This window comes from Pseudorasbora parva, chromosome 4 (assembly GCF_024679245.1).
Source record: "Pseudorasbora parva isolate DD20220531a chromosome 4, ASM2467924v1, whole genome shotgun sequence".
In the NCBI taxonomy this organism is placed as follows: Eukaryota; Metazoa; Chordata; class Actinopteri; order Cypriniformes; family Gobionidae; genus Pseudorasbora; species Pseudorasbora parva.
This window is the reverse complement of record NC_090175.1, coordinates 29087173-29109083: the sequence shown is the minus strand read 5'-3', so window position 1 is coordinate 29109083 and position 21911 is coordinate 29087173. Positions and strand designations below refer to the sequence as shown.

Sequence of the window (21911 nt, the reverse complement as noted above, 5' to 3'; positions counted from 1 at the left end):
CACTCACATTGTTGCAATACAGTATGTCCACGTAGCCTTCTTCCATGGGCTGGAGACGTAACATGTATAAACTGCCCACTGACCGGACCTGCTATTTAACAGGTGTAGCAGCAAGTGCAAAGTCGTTTTTAGACAGACTTAGCCCGGGACTATGCGCTCAATATGGGGTTTAATTGCCTTGGTGGCCACTGCAACTTTTTACTTGTATCTGCTGTCTGCGTTCCTGCCGCCGGGTCCTCGTGCCGTCCGCGTTCACGACGACGAACCTGAAAACGATGAGCCGGAGGAGGAAGAACTCAGGTAGACAATCTCACTGCGCCTTATTTCCGTATTTTTTTTTTTTTTTTTTTTGTGTGTGTGTGTGTGTGTGTGTGTGTGTGTGTGTGTGTGTGTGTGTGTGTGTGTGTGTGTGTGTGTGTGTGTGTGTGTGTGTGTGTGTGTGTGTGTGTGTGTGTGTGTGGTCAGTTTCTGTTGTTTGTAGATGAATCAATTATATAAATGTTCTATTAACGGGTAGGCTAGTTGTTGATTTATCTTACATCTGCTGATAATAAAATAGTTAAAGTCTACTAAATAATTTTTGTAGTCTAAAATAACAAGAGTAGAGGCTAGCCTACTTAAAATTTACACCGAAAGGTGGAGATGCTTTCGGCCTAGATGATGAATAGCCAAGCCTACATATTTTTTAGTCGGATTCTTTCGATGAATCGGCTGAACCGGTTCACAAGTCGTGAAATTAACTGTTCATTTATAAATCGTTTGTGAATCACCGGTCTAAACGTCTAAACAATTCTTTCATGAATCGGACTTGATCGCTTACATTTTACGAATTACGACGTTTTTTTTTTTGTTTTTTTTTTGTGGAAAATATTGTTTTTGTTTTGAAGTGAGAAGTAGCCTAACCCCACACATTTGGTAGGCTTCTAAATATAAAACTTAAAATATGTTATTTCTTACTAACATATTGATATTATTATTATAGGCCTAATGATTCATAATATTATTAACATTTCAAAAATCATATTAATCATAGTTTAAATGAGTGAAATCATTCAATCTGACTTGCACATATCCCTTCATTAAAAATGTAGGCCTATAATTTATAGGAATAAGTTAACCTTGCAAAATCATACATTATATGTTACATCAATGACGTTTACATGTATTTTATATATTCTACTAAAAACAAATAAAATCTGCAACAATTTTTTCCTGGGGGGGTCGAGGGGCATTTTACCCCAGTAATGGAGCAATTTAGGCTTGCTCGTGATTTTGTGCTTACTAAATTGTAAAATGTTTCCACTTATTTCCACCAATAATACATTTCCTCTAATAACATACTGGACAATGTGGTGTAATGTAGCAGTATGCTTACACTTCCCTTAAGGGAAGCATCTTCAACATGTCTTTTATATCATTTTTAAAACTTTTATTCATTTCACACACTTCCTTATTTTCCCGCATGTCTGTTTGAATAAGTATTGGTTTATTCATTCTAATATATACCATCATCTCAGTTCACAAAGAGTCTAAAGAAAAGTAAGATATAAAATTAGAGTTAATGAGAGATGAATTTTTACTGTAAAATGAGAAAAGCTTTGGCAGTTATGCTCAGGCACTGGCAAATACTCCAGAACATTTGGTTCTGTTTTGCCCTGTGCTCTCTCTTCATCAGCGTTACTTTATACTGTGTGAGCACCCCTGGCCCAGTGTGGGAGGTTGTGTACTGTACTGTACTTCACATGCAACCCAAAATTCTGTTTCTTCTCTAGATTCTCATCTGGCCTCTCATGTCCCTTAGGCAGTGACCTAAAGATCCTGGTCAATGGTCAGGTCTTATTATGCAAATGATTCATAGATATTGTCTGCTTTGCTTCTATGTGCCATCCAATCCATTGATTGCATTCTGCAATATAAAAATAGCAAAATTGTATTTAATGCAGTACTTATTTGCACGACAAGCTGCAGCTGGACATCTTGGCAGCTCATTAAAGGTGCAATAGGTTAATCTCTACATATTTTTTTGTTGTTATGCTGGTTAAAAGTCTCCTCATACCCTAAGTCAAGTCGGGTCAACTTTATTTATATAGCACTTTTACAATGATAATTGTTAAAAAGCAGCTTCACAGTAAGCAGGACAATATTGCCACAAAATTTGATTCGGCTGTTCAGTCGCTCCGGAGAAAACAGTGATGTTATCAGCTCATTTTAATTGATCATATAGCGACAATGTTGGCAGATCAGTTTATTATAATTATAAGATCAGTCATTGTTATTTGATACTAATTAAGTAATTAATTTTATTTGGATATTTAGTTGAAAACTTAGATCGAAATTTTAGTGTCCCCAACTGAGCAAGCCAAGATGTAAAGTCTTAAAGGGTTACTTCAGCGATTAGCATATGGCTTTGTATCAGTAGAAACCCTGAAGTATATTCAAATGATTGTGCTTCCCCCCTCATATCCCCCTGAGACAAGAGATTTATGCATTTTATTTCTGGAAAAATTCCTCCCGTGACGCAAATTGACGATATTTGCATCATCTTTGGAATGTTTGGCCAAAGGCTAAAGACTACAGCCAGCAGAGGGAGCCATTTCCGCATGTTTTGAACCCGCGCATGGGGGATGGAGATCACACTCACAGCACAGCTGGCAACTTCAGGGATTCATTTAAACGGACCTATGCTGAGAGTAATGTAAGTCTTTTAACTTCTCAAATTAATTTCTATGAAAGTTAAGCTTCCAAAGGCATGAACTGAAAATGCGCCAGACTTAACACGCATTGTGAATGTATGCCGCGGGTTTAGTCGCAATTACCTCAGCTCTCATCACGAGAGCTCATCAGCTTATTTATGACATTAAATGTAATCTGACTCCTGCAGCATTAGTGCTGTGAGACTCACGTGGCGACTCGATCATTATATTGAACAGACGCGTTTAGTTTTTAATTGTAGTGTCTTATCCAACTCAGTCACAGTGATCCAGTAGGTGGCTTTGGGAATGGCCTCACAGGGCAGCGAAGCATTCTGGGAATTGTAGTCTTTCATCCCCATGAGATAAAAATACATTTTCCGTCTTTTCTAAGTCTAGAAGGCACAAAATTCAAAAATAATTTCACATTTCTACTACATTAATGACCCAGTTTAAATACAGATTCATCTTTCTCTCCCTGAAGTACCCCTTTAATTTATTTTTATACCTATCATCTGTGGAAGGTGCAGGACCATAATAACATAATAAACTATGTATTCCCTGTCAGTCAACTGTTTGCATACCACTGCGCAGCCTGTTCACGCAGACATCAACACGTAATGCTGTTCAGAGAGAGTAAATGACAGGCAAACAGTTTAGATTTATTATTGTAGTACTGTTACTCCCTGTACTGTAAAGTTTTCTCACCGGGAAATTACACATTATGTAATCCATTGTCGTTGTCTCTGGTCGTATCGCTTCTGGTCTGTGTGCGTTCATGTGTTTTGGAGGAGGCATGGCTTTGGACGGCAATTTGGAGGGAGACTGGGATTGTATGCTTTCAGTGCTAGCACACACACAGAAACATTCAGGAGCACAGAAATTTCTTGTCAATGCTGCTTGCAACTTTGATTAATAAATGAACTTCACTGCTATTGAATAGCTACATTACAGTACTCAGCAAGGAGGTAAATATTACCTATTATAACATTATAAATGTACATCTGCATTAAATTTGCACCACATCATGCATTAAATTTGTTTATTGCACAGCTAGCTGTGGATTATCCCTTATTTAACATTTTAATGTTAGGTGTGATTAATTGTCTTTCGGATGAGACGTTAAACCGAGGTCCTGGGTCATTAAATATCCCAGGATGTCCTTCGATAAAGAGTAGGGGTGTAACCCCTGCATCCTGGCTAAATTTGCCCATTGGCCCCTGTCCATCATGGCCCCTAATAATCCTCATATGATGATTGGCTTAATCACTCTGTCTCCTCTCCACCAATCGGCTGGTGTGTGGTGAGCGTTCTGGCGCAATATGGCTGCCGTCGCATCATCCAGGTGGATGCTGCACATTGGTGGTGGTTGAGGAGATTCCCCCTTCTATGTAAAAAACACTTTGGGTGCCTAGAAAAGCGCTATATAAATGAAATGAATTATTATTATTATTATTATTATTATTATTATTATTTATATTATTATTATCGTGCTTAATTACAGAAAAATGTCTGATTAATTAATATTTTTTTTAAATGTATTTATTAACAGCACTAATGTGGAGTAAGAATGGGAACAATGTGGATTTACCTTTAAACTGTAACATATTTAGATATAAGTTTAGCATATGTGGGATTATGATGAATCAGCCAATGTGTTTTATTGAAAATAAATAGAAACATTTGCAAATAGTTGTTATAGATATAATCACAAGTTGCTATAAAACATTTCAAATTTTAAAAGAGGGGGTTAGACGGCCCCTACTGGGGTAAATTGGACCCCTACCCCACCCCACAAAAAATAAAATTCTTAATAATATTTATATATAAAGTGTATATAAATTTAAAGTGTCATTAATGTAAAATACTAAATGAAATATTGTATTTAAAATTTTATTTTTTACAATTTAGTTAATGATAATTGAATAACTGATGACAAAAAAAGCAGAATACCAGTAAAGAGATTAATCTGAAAGATTACAAAAATATTCTATATACTGGATTTTTTTTATAAAAGTATGTACAGGAATTTAATTGAAGATATGTCATAATATAAACACTATAATGAAAATGTAATGATTTCATATACTTTTTTTATCATCATATTATTACTGACACCTAATTTATAAACTATATTAGAAATTATCCATCCATCCATTTTCAGGGATGTTAGAAGCCTGTCATATTAGAATTTATTTCAATAATCTATTATTAAATTATATGAATGTATAAACTCTCTGCTTTGAAAGGTACTCAACATTGCAGTCTTTGGGGCCTGGCAGAGGGCATGATGTGACAGTTATAAGATCAGACAACTGCCTTCTGGAGTGTCTTGAAACCCCCTGAATTTGCTGAGATGTGCAATACCGAGGAGGAGGGAAAGAAAGAGATATCTAGAGGGTTCATATGCGACATGTCACATACATGTTTTCCATGGCAGGCTAAAATGAAGTGGGCCCAACTTTATATTAGGTGGCCTTAAGTACTATGTACTTACATCAAAAAATAGGTACAATGTACTTACTGTGTTCAAATTGTATTGCAAAGCACTTTTGCTGATATTGAGGTGGGATACGGGTAGATTTATGGACAGGTGTGGTGATATGGGTACGTTTAAGGGTAGGGTCAGGTGTAAGGGAAGTGCCAACAGTGTAATAACAAATGTAACTACAGAAATTAATTACAGACGTAATTACATGCAGGTATTTTTTATGTAAGTACAACGTAAAAACATGTATGTACACAATAAGTGCATTGTATCAAATGATTAATTACAATGTTAGTACTTAGTAGTTAAGGCCACCTAATATAAAGTGGGTCCATGAAGTGCATTAATAAATAAAAGGAGAAAAGAGAGGTCTCAAAAGTCCCATTCTCTTATGCCATTTTCTGAAGTCATTCAGTTATTTAGTATGACAAAAGCAGTGAAAAGGGCATCGGAGTTTAATATCGAGTAATGGATCTGCTGTATGTCCACCATCATCACATTGCATGCAAAGAGCTGACCTTTTCATAGTGTCTTGTGACCTGCATGTCTTGGTTCATTTCTTGATTAGCTCACTCTTCTGGACCCTGGGAGAATATCTGCTTGATGAAGTTTTTAACATGTTGTTCAGGAGTGATGGCAGAGACAGCTGGACCGTGTGAACTCTCCAGGGGTGTAAATAGCTGTTTGACTCTTTGGGTGGGAATTTCCATGGTTATCAGAGAAGGGAAATTTTGTGCGTCAGTAGAGCAATAAAAATAAGCTTTTAAGACTATTTTAAGATGCTGAACATATCAGGGCTTTTAAAAGTGGAGTTTAAAAAATCGTAGTGTTTTTTTTTTTAGTGATCTTAGTCTTAGTCTTAAAGCTGCTGTCCGTAACTTTTTTTGTGTTCAAGATTTACAAATATCATACAATGACAATGTACAACATGAATCCATTTTCTAAACCATTTTTTTTGTCTTACCCTGAATCCTTATGGTGCACTTCTAATAAGTGTTTATATTGGGACTATTTCTGGCCAGACTGGTGGTAACGCTGCGGAAGAGCACAGTACCTGCGTTACTCGCCATAGACATAAACAGAGAGAAGTAGCTCCGGCTGCAATGTTCTTCACACATGCAGTTCTGTTTATTAACCACTAGAGCGCAAAAAAGTTACGGACTGCAGCTTTAAATCTTAGTGATCCATCCATCCATCCATCCATCCATCCATCCATCCATCCATCCATCCATCCATCCATCCATCCATCCATCCATCTATCTATCTATCTATCTATCTATCTATCTATCTATCTATCTATCTATCTTAAAGTAAATGTATCTTTATTTAAGACTAGATTTGCACTGAAAAACAAGATAAAATGACTAAGAACATTTGTGTTGTGTTATTGAAGTTGTTTTGTTTATCGTCTGGTCTGTCTCCTCCACCGAAGGCTCTCATATTTTTGTTCTGATGAGAACCGCACTGAGTGTACATTTAGCATGGAGCATATCACGTTTATATTTGTCACACTTGGTACGCATGTGAAACTAAAACCTCTGCTTTGGCACATGGGTGGGGAATACTGCCTCATTGCGTGTCCAAATTACCCCCTGGACGGCAGTAAGGAGCTTAGATTACTCACAACTGCACAATATGTGATTCATCCGCTGGTAACAGCCCAGTGACCACCTCACAAGAACTTCAGTCTGTGGGACATCCACATATTTATTGACGATCGTGTTCGATGTGTTTGAAGACTTTTAAAACAAGTTGGTCCTCTAGTACACACACACACACAAGCAATTTCCACAGCTGAGAGGCTATTTCCGTCCAGCTGGTGTATCAGATTTCAGTCTTTCTGTCTAATCTTGCTGACAGGCTAGTGTCTAGATAGGAGTCTTCTACCTTTTTCTGGCCAATAACCCCTTGGTGAATTCAAGCCTGTTGTCTAATTTAATCATTATTTTATGAAACTCCATAATGTATCCAGTACTTCATTATGATGCTTACCAGGTGTTAAAATAATCATTATTGATATAGCCTAATCATATACAGCTCTCAAAACAATTAAGAGAAATCCATGTAAAGTGGTCTCTTAATTTTTTTTTCTAGAGCTGTACTTTAAAGTTTTACATAATAGTTTTCTAAGCTGCAATATGACATTTTTCGCTGCTAGAGGTTGCTTATTCAAAAAACAAAGGCGTAGCTTGATGACGATTTGATTTCACTTATTATTTTTTTGTCACGTTTTTATTATGCCGCTGAAGACCTCTTCCACTCATGCATATGTGGGTTAATCAGCGCTGTTTTATCATATTAAATACATTTTTGAGTGTGTTGAAAGTTATGTTATAATGCTACTCTGATGAGTACTACTCTACTATGATGTCATTGATAAGTGACACATGGGCCATGTCCTCCTTAAAATAGCTTATTTCTCTGGATTTAAAAATTCTTAGAAACATTTGGAATAAAAGTAGGCCTACAAAAAAAAAATATATACATATATTGTTCTAGTGGTTGCTGTATATTCTAATCCAAAAATCTTACATGTTGTGCCTTTAATGCCTGAGCAACTATGAAACATTTAGTTAATCTTTAGCTTCTTAAAATTATAGGAATTGATCATTTATTCATACTCATGTTGTCCCAAGTATGTCTTTCTTGAATGGAAACCTAAAAGAAGACCCACACCAATTATTTTTCCCCAATGTACCCAAATAAAAATTAGACACTTGTAAAAAGGTTTTTTACATCATTATGCTCAGGTATAGACCTTATTCACAGCAGCGCCATCTTTTTAACGTCAGGAATGAAAGGAAGGTTGTGAGGGATAGACATCTTTTCAGTGTGTTGTACTATTATTTCATGAGTTTTTGGATTGGTCTGCTGATGGAACACTGTAAAAATATAATCTATTTTTTTAAGTAGACAAAAAAACATGAACTTTATAGAATTTAAAGGTGCCCAAGAATGAAAAATTACCTTGCCATGGTGAAATAATAAGTGTTCAGTACATCGACATCACATACTGTGAGTCTCAAACATCATTGCCTCCTACTTCTTATAATCTCATGAACCCATAACACAAGGGGAAAAAAGTGCTCCTCAACATAAACCCAACCGTGACGCAAGCGTTGGGGATCATTTATATGCACGCCCCCAACATTTGCATCTGTCCAAACGTGCATTGTCAGGCGGAAATGGGAGCGAATCATCAGAACAAGCTGCTCGCATGGACACACTTCATGTTCCAGGAGACTTTTCTACCCTTCCCACAGATAAAAAATGTCAACAGTCATGGTTGATGTTTATAATCTGATATCACAACAATTTAATTCAAGATTGTTCGTTTGTTCGGCCCATTTCAAGTAAGCTTCGCTCAGCGTCTTAAACTGAAGAAAGTGGCAATTACAACTATATTAATGCAAGCAGTAAGTAGCGATTTATCCACTTATTGACTGTTTAAACAATTTCTGATTAAATTGAAAGTTTCTTAGAGAGACCGCATTGTCTAGATAACGCAAGATGCTAGTACAGTAACAATAGAAAAGACCAAGTACTATACAAAACTAAATAGTGTGACTAAATTTAGCTATGTGGATATCAGAGAACAATTACACATATTGTTTCAAATCATTCTAGGGCACCTTTAAAAATGATACGTGACCTAATATCTTTATACTGATTTTTACAGTGGGTGCCATTAGAACCACGATAACTCTATCCCTCAGTCTTGTTGATGTCTTTCATACCTGACATCTCTTTTTTTTATTGCAATGTCCTTTTAGTTGCTCTGTATTATAACTAAAGCCTACAGTATCACTCCAATCCATTGATTATATTCCTTTTCATCCTACTGTATATACAGTGCCTTGCGAAAGTATTCGCCCCCCTTGAACTTTGCGACCTTTTGCCACATTTAAGGCTTCAAACATAAAGATATAAAACGTCTCAGGTTACGTATGTAACCATGGTTCCCTGAGAGGGAACGAGACGCTGCGTCGAAACGCTAGGGGACGCCTCTGCGTGCCATGTCATGAAGCACTTGTGTAATCAGTCCAATAGCGGGACGATACGTCACGGGCGGGTGACGTCATCGACCAGGAAGCTATAAAGCATGCCCGGACCAAACAGTCACTAGCTTCTGAAAAAGTCGAACAAATCGATCACAGGCATGCCGGGAGTATGGCATCTCGACGCAGCGTCTCGTTCCCTCTCAGGGAACCATGGTTACATACGTAACCTGAGACGTTCCCTATCTCGAGGGAACTTCGAGCTGCGTCGAAACGCTAGGGGACCTCAATACCCACGCCGCCAGAGTCCCAAATGTCTGTTTGTGTGATTTAACCCAGAAACACCCGGGACCCCGGAGTAGAGGCTACGTCCAGATTGTAAAACCTCACAAATGTATGCGGAGAGGACCACCCAGCCGCATCACAAACCTCTGACAGTGAAACTCCCGAAATAAGAGCCATAGAGGCAGCCATACTCCTAGTAGAGTGGGCGCGGACCCTCATAGGTGAAGGATGTCCGACCGACTCATAAGCGAGCGAGATAGCCTCGACTATCCACTTGCTAAGCGTCTGCTTTGAAGCCGATTTTCCCTTACTCGAGGACCCAAAACATACGAACAACTGTTCTGATTTTCGCCACAGGGCAGCTCTGTGGACATATGCATCTAGGGCCCTGACCGGACATAGCAGATTTAGCTTCTCTTGGTCTTGACTAGTGAACGGAGGCGGACAGAAAGCCTGCAGCATTACTGGTCCCGGCACGTTGGTCGGGACTTTAGGAACATATCCTTCCCTCGGGAAGAGAAATGCTTTCACCATTCCTGGTGCAAATTCAAGGCAGGAAGGTGCTACTGATAGAGCCTGTAGGTCTCCTACTCTTTTCAGTGATGAAATCGCTAGGAGAAACACTGTTTTAAGTGTGAGGAACTTTTCTGACACTTCCTCTAACGGCTCGAAGGGAGCCAACATAAGGCCTTCCAGCACTATGGCCAGGTCCCAAGTCGGCACCCTGGAGCGTGCCGCAGGTCTGAGCCTCAAGGTACCACGGAGGAAACGCGTGACCCACGGGTGTCTCCCTAATGATGCGTTATCTAATGGATTATGATATGCAGATATCGCCGACACATACACTTTCAGAGTCGACGGGGATAACCCTGCGGAGAATTTTTCTTGCAAGAACTCGAGAACTGAACCGACCGGGCAGTTAACAGGGTCCAACGTCTGGTGCGTACACCAGGCGACAAAAACTCTCCATTTGAGTGCGTAAAGTCTCCTTGTGGATGGTGCTCTGGAGTGCAACATGGTCTCTATCACCTCAGTCGATAGACCCGTGTTTATGAACTGGGCCCCCTCAGGGGCCAAGCCCACAGTTTCCACAGTTCCGGGCGCGGGTGCAGTACTGACCCCCCGGCCTGTGAAAGAAGATCCCTCCTGACTGGGATTTCCCAGGGAGGACCCTCTAGGAGAGACATGATGTCTGAGAGCCATACTCGGCCCGGCCAGAACGGGGCTACCAATAAGAGCTGAACCCCGTCCCGGCGGACTCTCTCCAGCACTCCTGGGAGCAACGCCAGAGGGGGAAAGGCGTACAGACGCAGCCTCGGCCACGTCTGTACCATTGCGTCCAGCCCCAGTGGGGCTGGATGTGTGAGGGAAAAGAATGCTGGACAGTGTGTCGTCTCTCGAGACGCAAACAGATCCACCTGGGCTCGCCCAAAGCGGATCCACAGCTCCTCCACCACCTCGGGGTGGAGCCTCCATTCCCCCGGCACCACTCCCTGCCTCGACAGGGAGTCTGCCGCTACATTCAGGACCCCCGGGATGTACATCGCCCTTAGCGAGAGCATCTTGCCTTGGGCCCATATTAGAATGTGATGCGTGAGCTTCCACAGCCGACGCGATCTCAATCCCCCCTGGTGATTTATATACGAGACCACCGAAGTGTTGTCTGACCGAACTAACACATGGCGGCCCCGTAGGTCTGGGAGGAAGTGTTTGAGTGCTTGAAACACAGCCATCAGCTCCAGCTGGTTTATGTGCCAGGAGAGCTGATGGCCCCTCCACAGACCTTGGGCCGAGCGGCCACTCATGACCGCTCCCCAGCCAGTTAGGGAGGCATCCGTCGTTAGCATTACGCGACGACAAGGAGCCCCCAGAACTGGACCTTGGGAAAGGAACCAAGGATCTTTCCACTTCACCAAGGCACGTAGGCAGCGCCGCGTGACCTTGATTAGGCGAAAAGGGTTTCCCCTCGGGGAGAACCCCTTGGTCCTGAGCCACCACTGCAAGGGTCTCATGTACAGCAGGCCAAAAGGTATCACGTTGGACGCTGCTGCCATCAAACCCAACACTCTTTGAAAGTGTTTGACAGTGAGTGACTGGCCTAGCTTTATCTGGCTGACGGTATTCAGGATCGTTTTTACCCTGGGCGGAGATAGCCGAGCCGACATCGTTCTCGTGTCCCAAACTACCCCCAGAAAAGTAATGCTCTGCTGTGGCGCCAACATACTTTTCTTTTCGTTCAACCTTAGCCCCAACACCTTCATGTGGGCGAGAACAGCATCTCGATGCTGAACCGCCAGTTGTTTTGACTGTGCTAACACTAGCCAATCGTCGATGTAATTTAGCACGCGGATGCCCTGGAGTCGCAGCGGAGCCAGAGCTGCATCCACGCACTTCGTGAAAGTGCGGGGCGATAAAGCTAGACCGAATGGCAGCACTCGATATTGGTACGCTTTTCCCCCAAAAGCGAACCTGAGGAACTGTCTGTGCTGCGGAAGGATGGAGATGTGGAAGTACGCATCTTTTAAATCTATCGTGACGCACCAGTCCTCGGACCTGATGTGACACACGATCTGTTTTATCGTGAGCATTTTGAATTTTAATCTTTTTACTGCTCTGTTTAGATGACGCAGATCTAAGATAGGCCTTAACCCCCCATCCTTCTTTGGAACTATGAAGTACCGGCTGTAAAACCCCGACTCTCTGCAGTGGGGAGGGACCCGTTCTATAGCCTCTTTTCGCAGAAGAGTCTGTACCTCTTGTTCCATTACCAGAGCCTGCTCGGGGCTTACTACCGTGGTAGTAACCCCGTTGAACACGGGCGGGTGTAACCCGAATTGAATTCTGTACCCTTTTTCTATTGTACGCAGGACCCATTCTGAGACATTCGGCAGAAGTTTCCACGCTGCCAGAAAATCTACTAAGGGAACCAGCCTCTCGAGGCTGGTCTCTGGATTTTCCTGTGTGGTCAGCCCGGTGTCCTGTAACGGATAACCGGCAGGTAGCAACCGAACTGACCGCCCAGGGGCCCTCCCGAGAGGGCGCGAACATCCCCAAGCCGCTACGTTTCCGGGCGGACATGGAGATATGCGTTCGCCGGGGACCGCCGCGCCCTGAAGCACCAATGGTGGCAGGGTTGGCAGACCGGCCCCCCGATGGCACCGGGAAAGAGCGGGCGCCTCGGCGAGCCGCACTTTCCCGGAGGGGACTGCCATCGGAAGCCCTGCGCTCTTGGCGTCAGGACTTCTTAGCCGAGGCCTTCCTAGCGATAAGGACGGTCCTCAGATCCGTCCTACCGCGGGAAGGTCCCGGCTGAGCGCGTCGCCCGGTCCCCCGTTCTCTCTGCGGGGGGGCCCGAGCGGCCACGCTCTGTTTTTGTTGCGCTCGATGCGCTGCGGAGGAGGACGTACTCGGCTGGGGCTGCCCCCGCCCGGCAGCCCCTGGGGGATATGATTTGCGGGGGAGAAATTTTTGAAATGCCGCCGCCTGCTTCCTGGCCTCCTGGTAACGGTCGACGACTGTTGTTACAGCGTCACCAAAGAGGCCAGTAGGCGAGACGGGCGAATCCATAAGGAACTTTTTGTCACGTTCTTTAATATCTGATAAATTTAACCATAAATGTCTCTCCGTGGCCACCAAGGCTGCCATAGAGCGGCCGATGGATCTGGCCGTCTCCCTGGTGGCACGAAGAGACAAATCTGCCGCCCGCCTAATTTCGGCGATCGTTTCTCTCCCCACTTCCTCTGTTTCTTCATTAATATCCCCCAACAGATCAGCTTGATATGCTTGCAGGACGGCCACCGTATGTAAACAGGCGGCCGCCTGCCCTGCTGCCGAGTACGCCCTGCCCACCAGCGCTGATGTTGTTCTCACGGGCTTGGTGGGCAGCTGCGGGGCTTGCAGCGACGATGCCGACTCGGGGGAGAGATAGCTCGCGAGCGTCTCTTCCACCCGCGGCATCGCCGCATAACCATGAGCCTTCAACCCGTTTATATTGGAATATTCAGATGTGGACGGGTTAAAGACTCTGGCTGATGCTGGTCTAGCCCAGGACCTCGACACCTCGGTGTGGAGGTCCGGGAAAAATGGCAAGCCCCGCCTAGGAGGTTGTGTATATGACGGTAAAAATCTCTCGTCTAGCCTGCTTGTATGTTTGTGTGACTCAGAGCGCTCGGCCGGCCAGTCTAAACTTAATCTGGCAACGGCGCGAGTGACAACCTCCATAAGCTCCTCCTGTGCGTGTGTGTGTAATGGTGGAAGTAACTCGTCAGTTTCATTTATGCTTACAACATCCAGTTCCTCGGAACTGGAGTGCTGCAGCTGATCGTGTGCCTCAGCGCGAGCGGAAGAAACCGCAGAGCGTGCTTCCAACTCGCGAGCTGAGGCTTGAGATCCAGCGGGTAAGGGCAGAGATAGGGGATCACCCGTCTCTAACCCCGCCACTAGATCTAACTGCGATCCCCAAGACGCGAGCCTTCGCTGTGCCTCGGCAGCAGCGGGACCCGAGCCCTGAGGACCGCGAGCCAAAGCACTCTCCTCGAAGAGTGCCCGGCGTGATCTTAATGTACGCATTGGGAGACTCTCGCAATGCTCACAGCCAACCCCCTCGAGAGCTGACTGGGCATGCTCGAGCCCCAAACACATTACACACAGGTCGTGTGGATCCCCACCCGTGATGTAACGAGGGCAGGGAGTGACACATCGCCTGAACTGACTCGACATTCTTTTTCGTTTTCTTTGACACACACACAATAAATGGACATACAATATCACACAGAGCGCTTTGTGAAGACACAGAAGCTAGTGACTGTTTGGTCCGGGCATGCTTTATAGCTTCCTGGTCGATGACGTCACCCGCCCGTGACGTATCGTCCCGCTATTGGACTGATTACACAAGTGCTTCATGACATGGCACGCAGAGGCGTCCCCTAGCGTTTCGACGCAGCTCGAAGTTCCCTCGAGATAGGGAACTGTAATTTTTTGCGAAGAATCAACAAGTGGGACACAATCTTGAAGTGGAACGAAATTTATTGGATATTTCAAACTTTTTTTAACAAATCAAAAACTGAAAATTGGGCGTGCAAAATTATTCGGCCCCCTTAAGTTCATACTTTGTAGCGCGCTGCCACCTTTTTCTGCAATTACAGCTGTAAGTCGCTTGGGGTATGTCTCTTTCAGTTTTGCACATCGAGAGACTGAAATCTTTGCCCATTCCTCCTTGCAGAACAGCTCAAACTCAGTGAGGTTGGATGGAGAGCGTTTGTGAAGAGCAGTTTTCAGTTTTTTCCACAGATTCTCAATTGGATTCAGGTCTGGACTTTGACTTGGCCTTTCTAACACCTGGATATGTTTATTTTTGAACCATTCCAATGTAGATTTTGCTTTATGTTTTGGATCATTGTTTTGTTGGAAGACAAATCTCCGTCCCAGTCTCAGGTCTTTTGCAGACTCCATCAGGTTTTCTTCCAGAATGGTCCTGTATTTGGCTCCATCCATCTTCCCATCAATTTTAACCATCTTCCCTGTCCCTGCTGAAGAAAAGCAGGCCCAAACCATGATGGTGCCACCAGCATGTTTGACAGTGGGGATGGTGTGTTCAGGGTGATGAGCTGTGTTACTTTTACACCAAACATAACTTTTTGCATTGTTGCCAAAAAGTTCAATTTTGGTTTCATCTGACCAGAGCACCTTCTTCCACATGTTTGGTGTGTCTCCCAGGTGGCTTGTGGCAAACTTTAAACGACACTTTTTATGGATATCTTTAAGAAATGGCTTTCTTCTTGCCACTCTTCCATAAAGGCCAGATTTGTGCAGTATACGACTGATTGCTGTCCTATGGACAGAGTCTCCCACCTCAGCTGTAGATCTCTGCAGTTCATCCAGAGTGATCATGGGCCCCTTGGCTGCATCTCTGGTCTTCTCTTTGTATGAGCTGAAAGTTTAGAGGGACGGCAAGGTCTTGGTAGATTTGCAGTGGTCTGATACTCCTTCCATTTCAATATTATTGTTTGCACAGTGCTCCTTGGGATGTTTAAAGCTTGGGGGATCTTTTTGTATCCAAATCCAGCTTTAAAATTCTCCACAACAGTATCTCTGACCTGCCTGGTGTGCTCCTTGTTCTTCATGATGCTCTCTGTGCTTTAAACGGACCTCTGAGACTATCACAGTGCAGGTGCATTTATACGGAGACTTGATTATACACAGGTGGATTCTATTTATCATCATTAGTCATTTAGGTCAACATTGGATCATTCAGAGATCCTCACTGAACTTCTGGAGAGAGTTTGCTGCACTGAAAGTAAAGGGGCCGAATAATTTTGCACGCCCAATTTTTCAGTTTTTGATTTGTCAAAAAAGTTTGAAATATCCAATACATTCCATTCCACTTCATGATTGTGTCCCACTTGTAGTTGATTCTTCACAAAAAAATACAGTTTTAAGCCTGAAATGTGGCAAAAGGTTGCAAAGTTTAAGGGGGCCGAATACTTTCACAAGGCACTGTATCAGTCCCCTTAGTGCTGGTTTCTATAAGGGTAAACAATTGGATTAATCGGAAAACAACATCCCCTATCTAATCTGTTAAAAATTATAAGAGAAAAAAGGTGCTTAGTGCTCATTGCCATTGCTTTACTGATGTGTCAGTTTCTTATTTTTCCTCTAGGTTGAAGTTCCCATCTGATCTGGACGAGTTGAGGGAACTAGCCGAGCTTCTGCAGTTCTATAAAACAGAACACACTGGCTATGTGTTCATTCTCTTCTGCAGTGCTTACCTCTACAAGCAGTCCTTTGCCATTCCAGGATCATCCTTTTTGGTTGGTAACAGATCTAGTGACACTATTTAGAACTACTTGAACCACCTCATTTGACTAAACTATAAGATGTATTACCTATTATTTTATCTAAATCATGTGGACATAATGCCATATATGCTAAACAACATAATACAGTTATGCATATAAAGTAGACTTATACTTTAAAGAAACAACGTTTTTACTGTCAGTTTTTCTTGTCATGCCTAGAACATGCTGGCAGGAGCATTGTTCGGGCCATGGCATGGACTCCTCATTGCCTGCACTTTGACTACTGTGGGTTCCACCAACTGCTACCTGCTGTCCCGTACATTTGGCAAACGGCACATCATCAGGATCTTTCCCGAGAAAGTGGCAATGCTGCAGAGAATGGTGAATGAGAATGATCACCTCTGGCTGTTTAGCAAATGACAGAGGGATTTTCCATTAATTAATGTTCTAAACATAGTCAGTGAGTGATTGTGCATTTTGTTTGTCTATGCTTTGCATGTACTATAACTCAAATGGTACAGAAAACAGTGGTAGCCAATAGCAGTGCTAAGGTTATGGGTTTGATTCCCACTTTCTAGGAAATGCATGAACTGAAAAATTGTATTCATTAAAAAAAAAAAAACTCTAAACTAGATATGAGAGGAAGTACTTTTATGTTTTTATCAGATATTATAGGCCTATTTAATATTATAGTAAACTTGGCTTATACAGAAAAGTATATTTGGTTGTAATCTTTTATATAAGGTGTATTAATAAAATAAAATAAATACTATTCTAAATAAACTTGGCATAGTTTACTCTTTTTATAGAGTAGCCTATTCAAAACATTAAATAGAACTGAACCTGATCTGTTTTTGTGCTAATAACCCACAGAAAAAATACTAATTATTATTGATAATTAGTCAAATTTTATTGATGTTATACTGTATTATATGTTAAGTTCACTTGACAAGTATACTTGCCGTTTAAAAACTATTAACCTGATAGTTTATTGAGAGCGCATACTTCAAAGTGCTTAATTAACCTTTTTAAACTACAAAGTGGGCAATAAGTAAGTATATTGTAACACAGTTCATTGTTATGGGAAGAAGGAGTCGGTAACTGGCGAAGATTCAACAAACTTTAATCAAACAAACTGAAAATAAAGGCGGCAGCCCCTCACAGACGACTGTTGCGCACACACCTAATAAAACGTAAACAAAACACAACATAATGTCCAGGCCTGCTCCTCTCTCGTCCTTCACTGGTGTCATTCGTCATTATACGCCTCCGAGCTCCCTCATGAGAGGACCTCGCACGTAACGCTCATCTACAATCACGCACCGGTCTCACTCACTCCTCCCATGTCTTTCGCTTGACTACTTTGCCACACTAGTAAACTAACAGTATCACAGCGTAGCATAGTTCACAGGATAGTTGCAATGCAAAATAAACATTTTGTAAAGTAGAAGTATAGTTCAATTTTACCTATGCTATACTTAAGGTACTCTTGAAGGGATACTCCACCGCTTTTTTATATTAAACTATTTTATTACCTTATCTAAGATGAGTTGATACATACCTCTCTCATCTCAGTGCGTGCACTTAATCGCTCTGACGTGTGGTGACATTCTGATAGCATTTAGCTAAGCCCAGTTCATTCATTATGTACCAAACAGAGATCAAGCTAGAAGCGACCAAACACCGCCGAGTCGAAGTACTCTCAAAAGTGCTATTCCGCCATACATTATAGTTACACTTTTTAACCCGCTTAGAAAAGTGGCACGTTTTATTTTGTGTCACCATACTTGGAGGTCCAACTATTGGTGTAACTGTGTTTAAATAGGGAAACCGTGGAGGTGTTTGGTCGCTTCTAACTTGATCTCTGTTTGGTACCATAGTGAATGAACAGGGCTTAGTGGGCTAAGCTATATCAGAATTTCACCGTGCGTCAGAGCGATTAAGTGAACGAGATTTATGTATCAAATTCTCTTAGTTAAGGGAATAACATAGTTTAATATGAAAAAGCGGTGGAGTATCCCTTTAAACGTATACTTTTATAAATAGAAAATTGGGCCAAATGACTCAAGTATTGAAATAGTACTTGCAAATATAATACTAGTACATTGATTTTAAAATACTCTATACATAGAGCATACTTGGAAATATACCTAAACTTAATCAAGCATTCTGCGTTAGTTCAGGCAGGCCACGTAGTCAAGCTGATTGGGAAATTCCAACCCCGCCTATATCAGCTAATCCGATTCCCATGCACTCAATTGGCAACTCTCTAACAGGGCGTCTTACTTAAGTGTAGCTTTAGATCAGTCTGTTTGCTTCCTTCTTCCACTGCATGCTGCTTTGCAACCTAGCTCCTCCTTAACTGTGTTTTAACTTAATCAATGTCATATGTGTCATTGATGCATGCTGTGTTCTAAATGAGGGATTTACGATGCCCTCAGTTTGAAATTTGGGAGGTTGTCCCCAGAAGCTGCTGTTCTCTGTCTTGGCTTTTCATGGAGCTTATGGAAAGGATGGGGAATTTAGAACAGAGCCATACTGCCAAATGTAAATTTATGCAAAATATGCCAATAAAAAGTTGACTAAGTTTGTCTATGGTGTTTTTTAAAATTAACTGGACCTGTCTGAGGTATGTTTACTCCATAAAATAAATGTAACAGTATATACGTTTTTGGTAAGGGATGCTTTTAGTGCAATGTATGTCACTCTGGATTAAAAAAAAACATGGTTAAATAAAGGTTAACGCTGTTAAATGACTAAACATGGTTATAGTTCTTGTTTAAGAAGTTTTATGCGGATTTTGGATTGGTTGGCAATAAACTGTTGTTGTGTGTGTGTGTGTGTGTGTGTGTGTGTATCTTTTCAGTTGTCTTGAAACTTAACACATGATGAATCTCTAATTCTCTCCATTAGGTAGAAGAGAACAGGAGCAGTTTGTTCTTCTTCTTGCTCTTTCTGCGGTTCTTTCCCATGACACCTAACTGGTTCTTGAACGTCACCTCTCCAATCCTCAATATCCCCATGCCCATATTCTTCTTTTCCATCCTCATTGGTGAGCTTACATTATATGTACAATCACAAATGAATGTATAATTGTTCAGACTCTGATTATGAAGTAAATGTACAGCTTTTGATCTTGAGCTCATCTTTAAATACTTAATTTCTTTTCAGGTCTAATCCCTTATAACTTTATTTGTGTCCGTACGGGAGCCATCTTGTCTGAGATCAACTCTTTGGATGACATCTTTTCGTGGGGCACCTTGCTGCAGCTCCTGCTGATCGCATGTGTGGCTCTATTTCCTGGAGCTCTAATACGCCGCTACAGTCAGGCCCATCTCAAACTTGATGGCCTGGAACCCAACGGACACCAAAAGGTCCTGAATGATCGCAAGACTAGATGACCTAAAGAAAGACAATAGGAGACAAAATTTGGGACTGATGGTTGGTATGGAGTCACAGCTGTAGAGTGGGTTATGAAGGTCCCAATGGAAAGAAGAACCGAAATGGACAGAAATATAAAACATGTGTTATCAGATGTTTGATGAAGCTAAAAGCGCCAAAGAAGAGACTAATAATGTCTTAAAAGAGTACACACTCAGATTGTTACACAAATACCACTGGACATTGCCTCATTTTGTAGGAATTTGAAAGTCTTTTTTATTGTTATTGAAGCAAAAGATTAAGTTATACTGTCAGGTGTTGTTTAGCAACTGTTTGTTGGTGGCTTTATTTATTGCTGGAGTCTAAATACGTCATGTTTTTAAGTATGTTTACATATTCAACAAAATAGAAAGACCCCCCCCCCCCTCCCCATGTATTTATATGTGCATTTAATGCTTAAGAGTTACACACGCACACACACATTTCTTAAGTTTTAAAAGAAATGTTCCAGTTTTGCCAATACTGTATATAACTGGAGTCATTTATAGGCTTTTAAAGCTAAAAGTTGCGTCTTTTAGTGCTTTTAAAAAGCCTGTTTCAGTTTTTATTTGTATTTTTTTTTACAATCTTTACTTTGCATTAACCGTTAGGCATCCTTTAAACAGGTTGTTCTTTTATTTGCAACTTAATGTGTTAAGACTTGTGCACTGAGCATTTACCTGATGTGCTGCATCTTCTGAAGTTGCCCAGTACATTCAGGGATTTTACACACTGCTTACTGTTTTATCTATGCATACATCTCTAACTACAAAAACACACACTGCCAATGGCCTGGTTTGAACATTGGCGGTATTAATGACATGCAATTAAGAGTTTATAGCAGACCATGACAAGAATATATGAATTATCAGCACGTTACATTCAATTATTTCTTCTGTAGAGGATATTATATTATATAATAATTATATAAATGAGGAAAAAAGCATTTCCAGTGCAATATGCAATTTCACAAACTGAATCTAAAATCTGAAATCTCTGCTACTTATTTTATCACTGCCTTTCGCAGTGCTCAGTCATGTTTTGAGTCAACTTCAGCTGGAAAAATAAATAATGTCTTAATGTGTTTTGAAGTTGTGAAGGTTTTGTTTTTATGATAAAAGCTGTTGATAACTTAGAACAGGGGTCGGCAAGTATATTTGGCCACAGCCCCCCCAAAAAAATCACCACTAGATGGCAGGGCAGAATATAGTTAAGGGATAATTTAAAGGTGCCCTAGAATGAAAAATTGTATTAACCTTGCCATGGTGAAATAATAAGAGTTCAGTACATGGACATCATATACTGTGAGTCTCAAACACCATTGCCTCCTCCTTCATATGTAAATCTCATGCATGAAAAACCATGGAAATACAGGCGAATCTCAACATAACCTCAACCGCTGCATCATTTAATATGTACGCCCCCAACATTTGCATATATCAGCACATGTTCAATGTCAGGCGGAACTGCTTTGCCAAATTATCGGTATTTCTGGATAAACAAGCGTCACGCGAGGATAGCGGAAATGGCAGATCATGGTCACAAATGGCATGTTCCAGGCTGTGGAGTAGACGTGAGGACTTTTCATACCCTTCTCACAGATAAAAAATGTCAACAGTCATGGCTGATGTTTATTATAATCAGACACAGCAACAATTTAATAAAATCCAAGATGGCGGCTGTCACAATGATGAGCTGTGAAATGCTGCTGCAGTTTAACATAAAATATCTGGCATTACAGATGTCTGCAGGTCTGTTTTTTACCAGATTTGCTGCAGTTATAATACTATCTGTGTTTCACTTGCTCCAGTACCGTAAAGTGCGGGTAAACCGCTTTGTTTGGACAACTTATAAACGCCAACACGGGCACTTTTTAGCATCGAAGGAGAAACAACCCAAACCCGGCGTGGAGCCTTTATTTCATCAGTTGAACTGGGTCCTTTGCTGCGTCGCTGCTGTGTCGTGCCTGTTTGGCATAACAAACACCTTTAATGCTGTTCAAGTCCCCAGCTATCTTACTCGCCCTGAGAGAATGACTGAGCCTGAGCCTGAGTGGGGATGTCCGGCTTTGAGACGAGGATGCGGCGGAGAGGCGGACGCGACCTTCTCACCCGCCTGGAGAGGCGGGTTGTGGTATGCGCCCAATGTCCAGCATGGAGGAGCCGTATGTGGAGAGCAGGTTTGGTTTCTGTCTGGCCGGCCTCATTTTCCAAGTTTGCATTACTCTACCCTG

At 41.9% G+C, this 21911-nt stretch overlaps 1 protein-coding gene across 1 annotated transcript; it reads left to right on the top strand.

The window, feature by feature from the left end:
* Positions 1 to 56: 56 nt before the first annotated feature.
* tmem41ab (transmembrane protein 41ab) lies at positions 57 to 20689 on the top strand. The gene is made up of 5 exons (XM_067441496.1): positions 57 to 300; positions 16120 to 16270; positions 16478 to 16639; positions 19172 to 19310; positions 19430 to 20689. The coding sequence occupies exons 1-5, from the start codon at positions 152 to 154 to the stop codon at positions 19657 to 19659; spliced, it is 831 nt and encodes a 276-aa protein (XP_067297597.1). The 5' UTR covers positions 57 to 151; the 3' UTR covers positions 19660 to 20689.
* Positions 20690 to 21911: the final 1222 nt, after the last annotated feature.

What these genes read in the sequence shown, in the direction of transcription:
- tmem41ab (XM_067441496.1), top strand. Translation starts at nt 152, where the DNA reads ATGCGCTCAATATGGGGTTTAATTGCCTTGGTGGCCACTGCAACTTTT. An exon ending in CCGGAGGAGGAAGAACTCAG is followed by an intron (nt 301 to 16,119) that starts GTAGACAATCTC and finishes TTTTTCCTCTAG; the next exon opens with GTTGAAGTTCCCATCTGATC. An exon ending in TGGCAATGCTGCAGAGAATG is followed by an intron (nt 16,640 to 19,171) that starts GTGAATGAGAAT and finishes TCTCTCCATTAG; the next exon opens with GTAGAAGAGAACAGGAGCAG.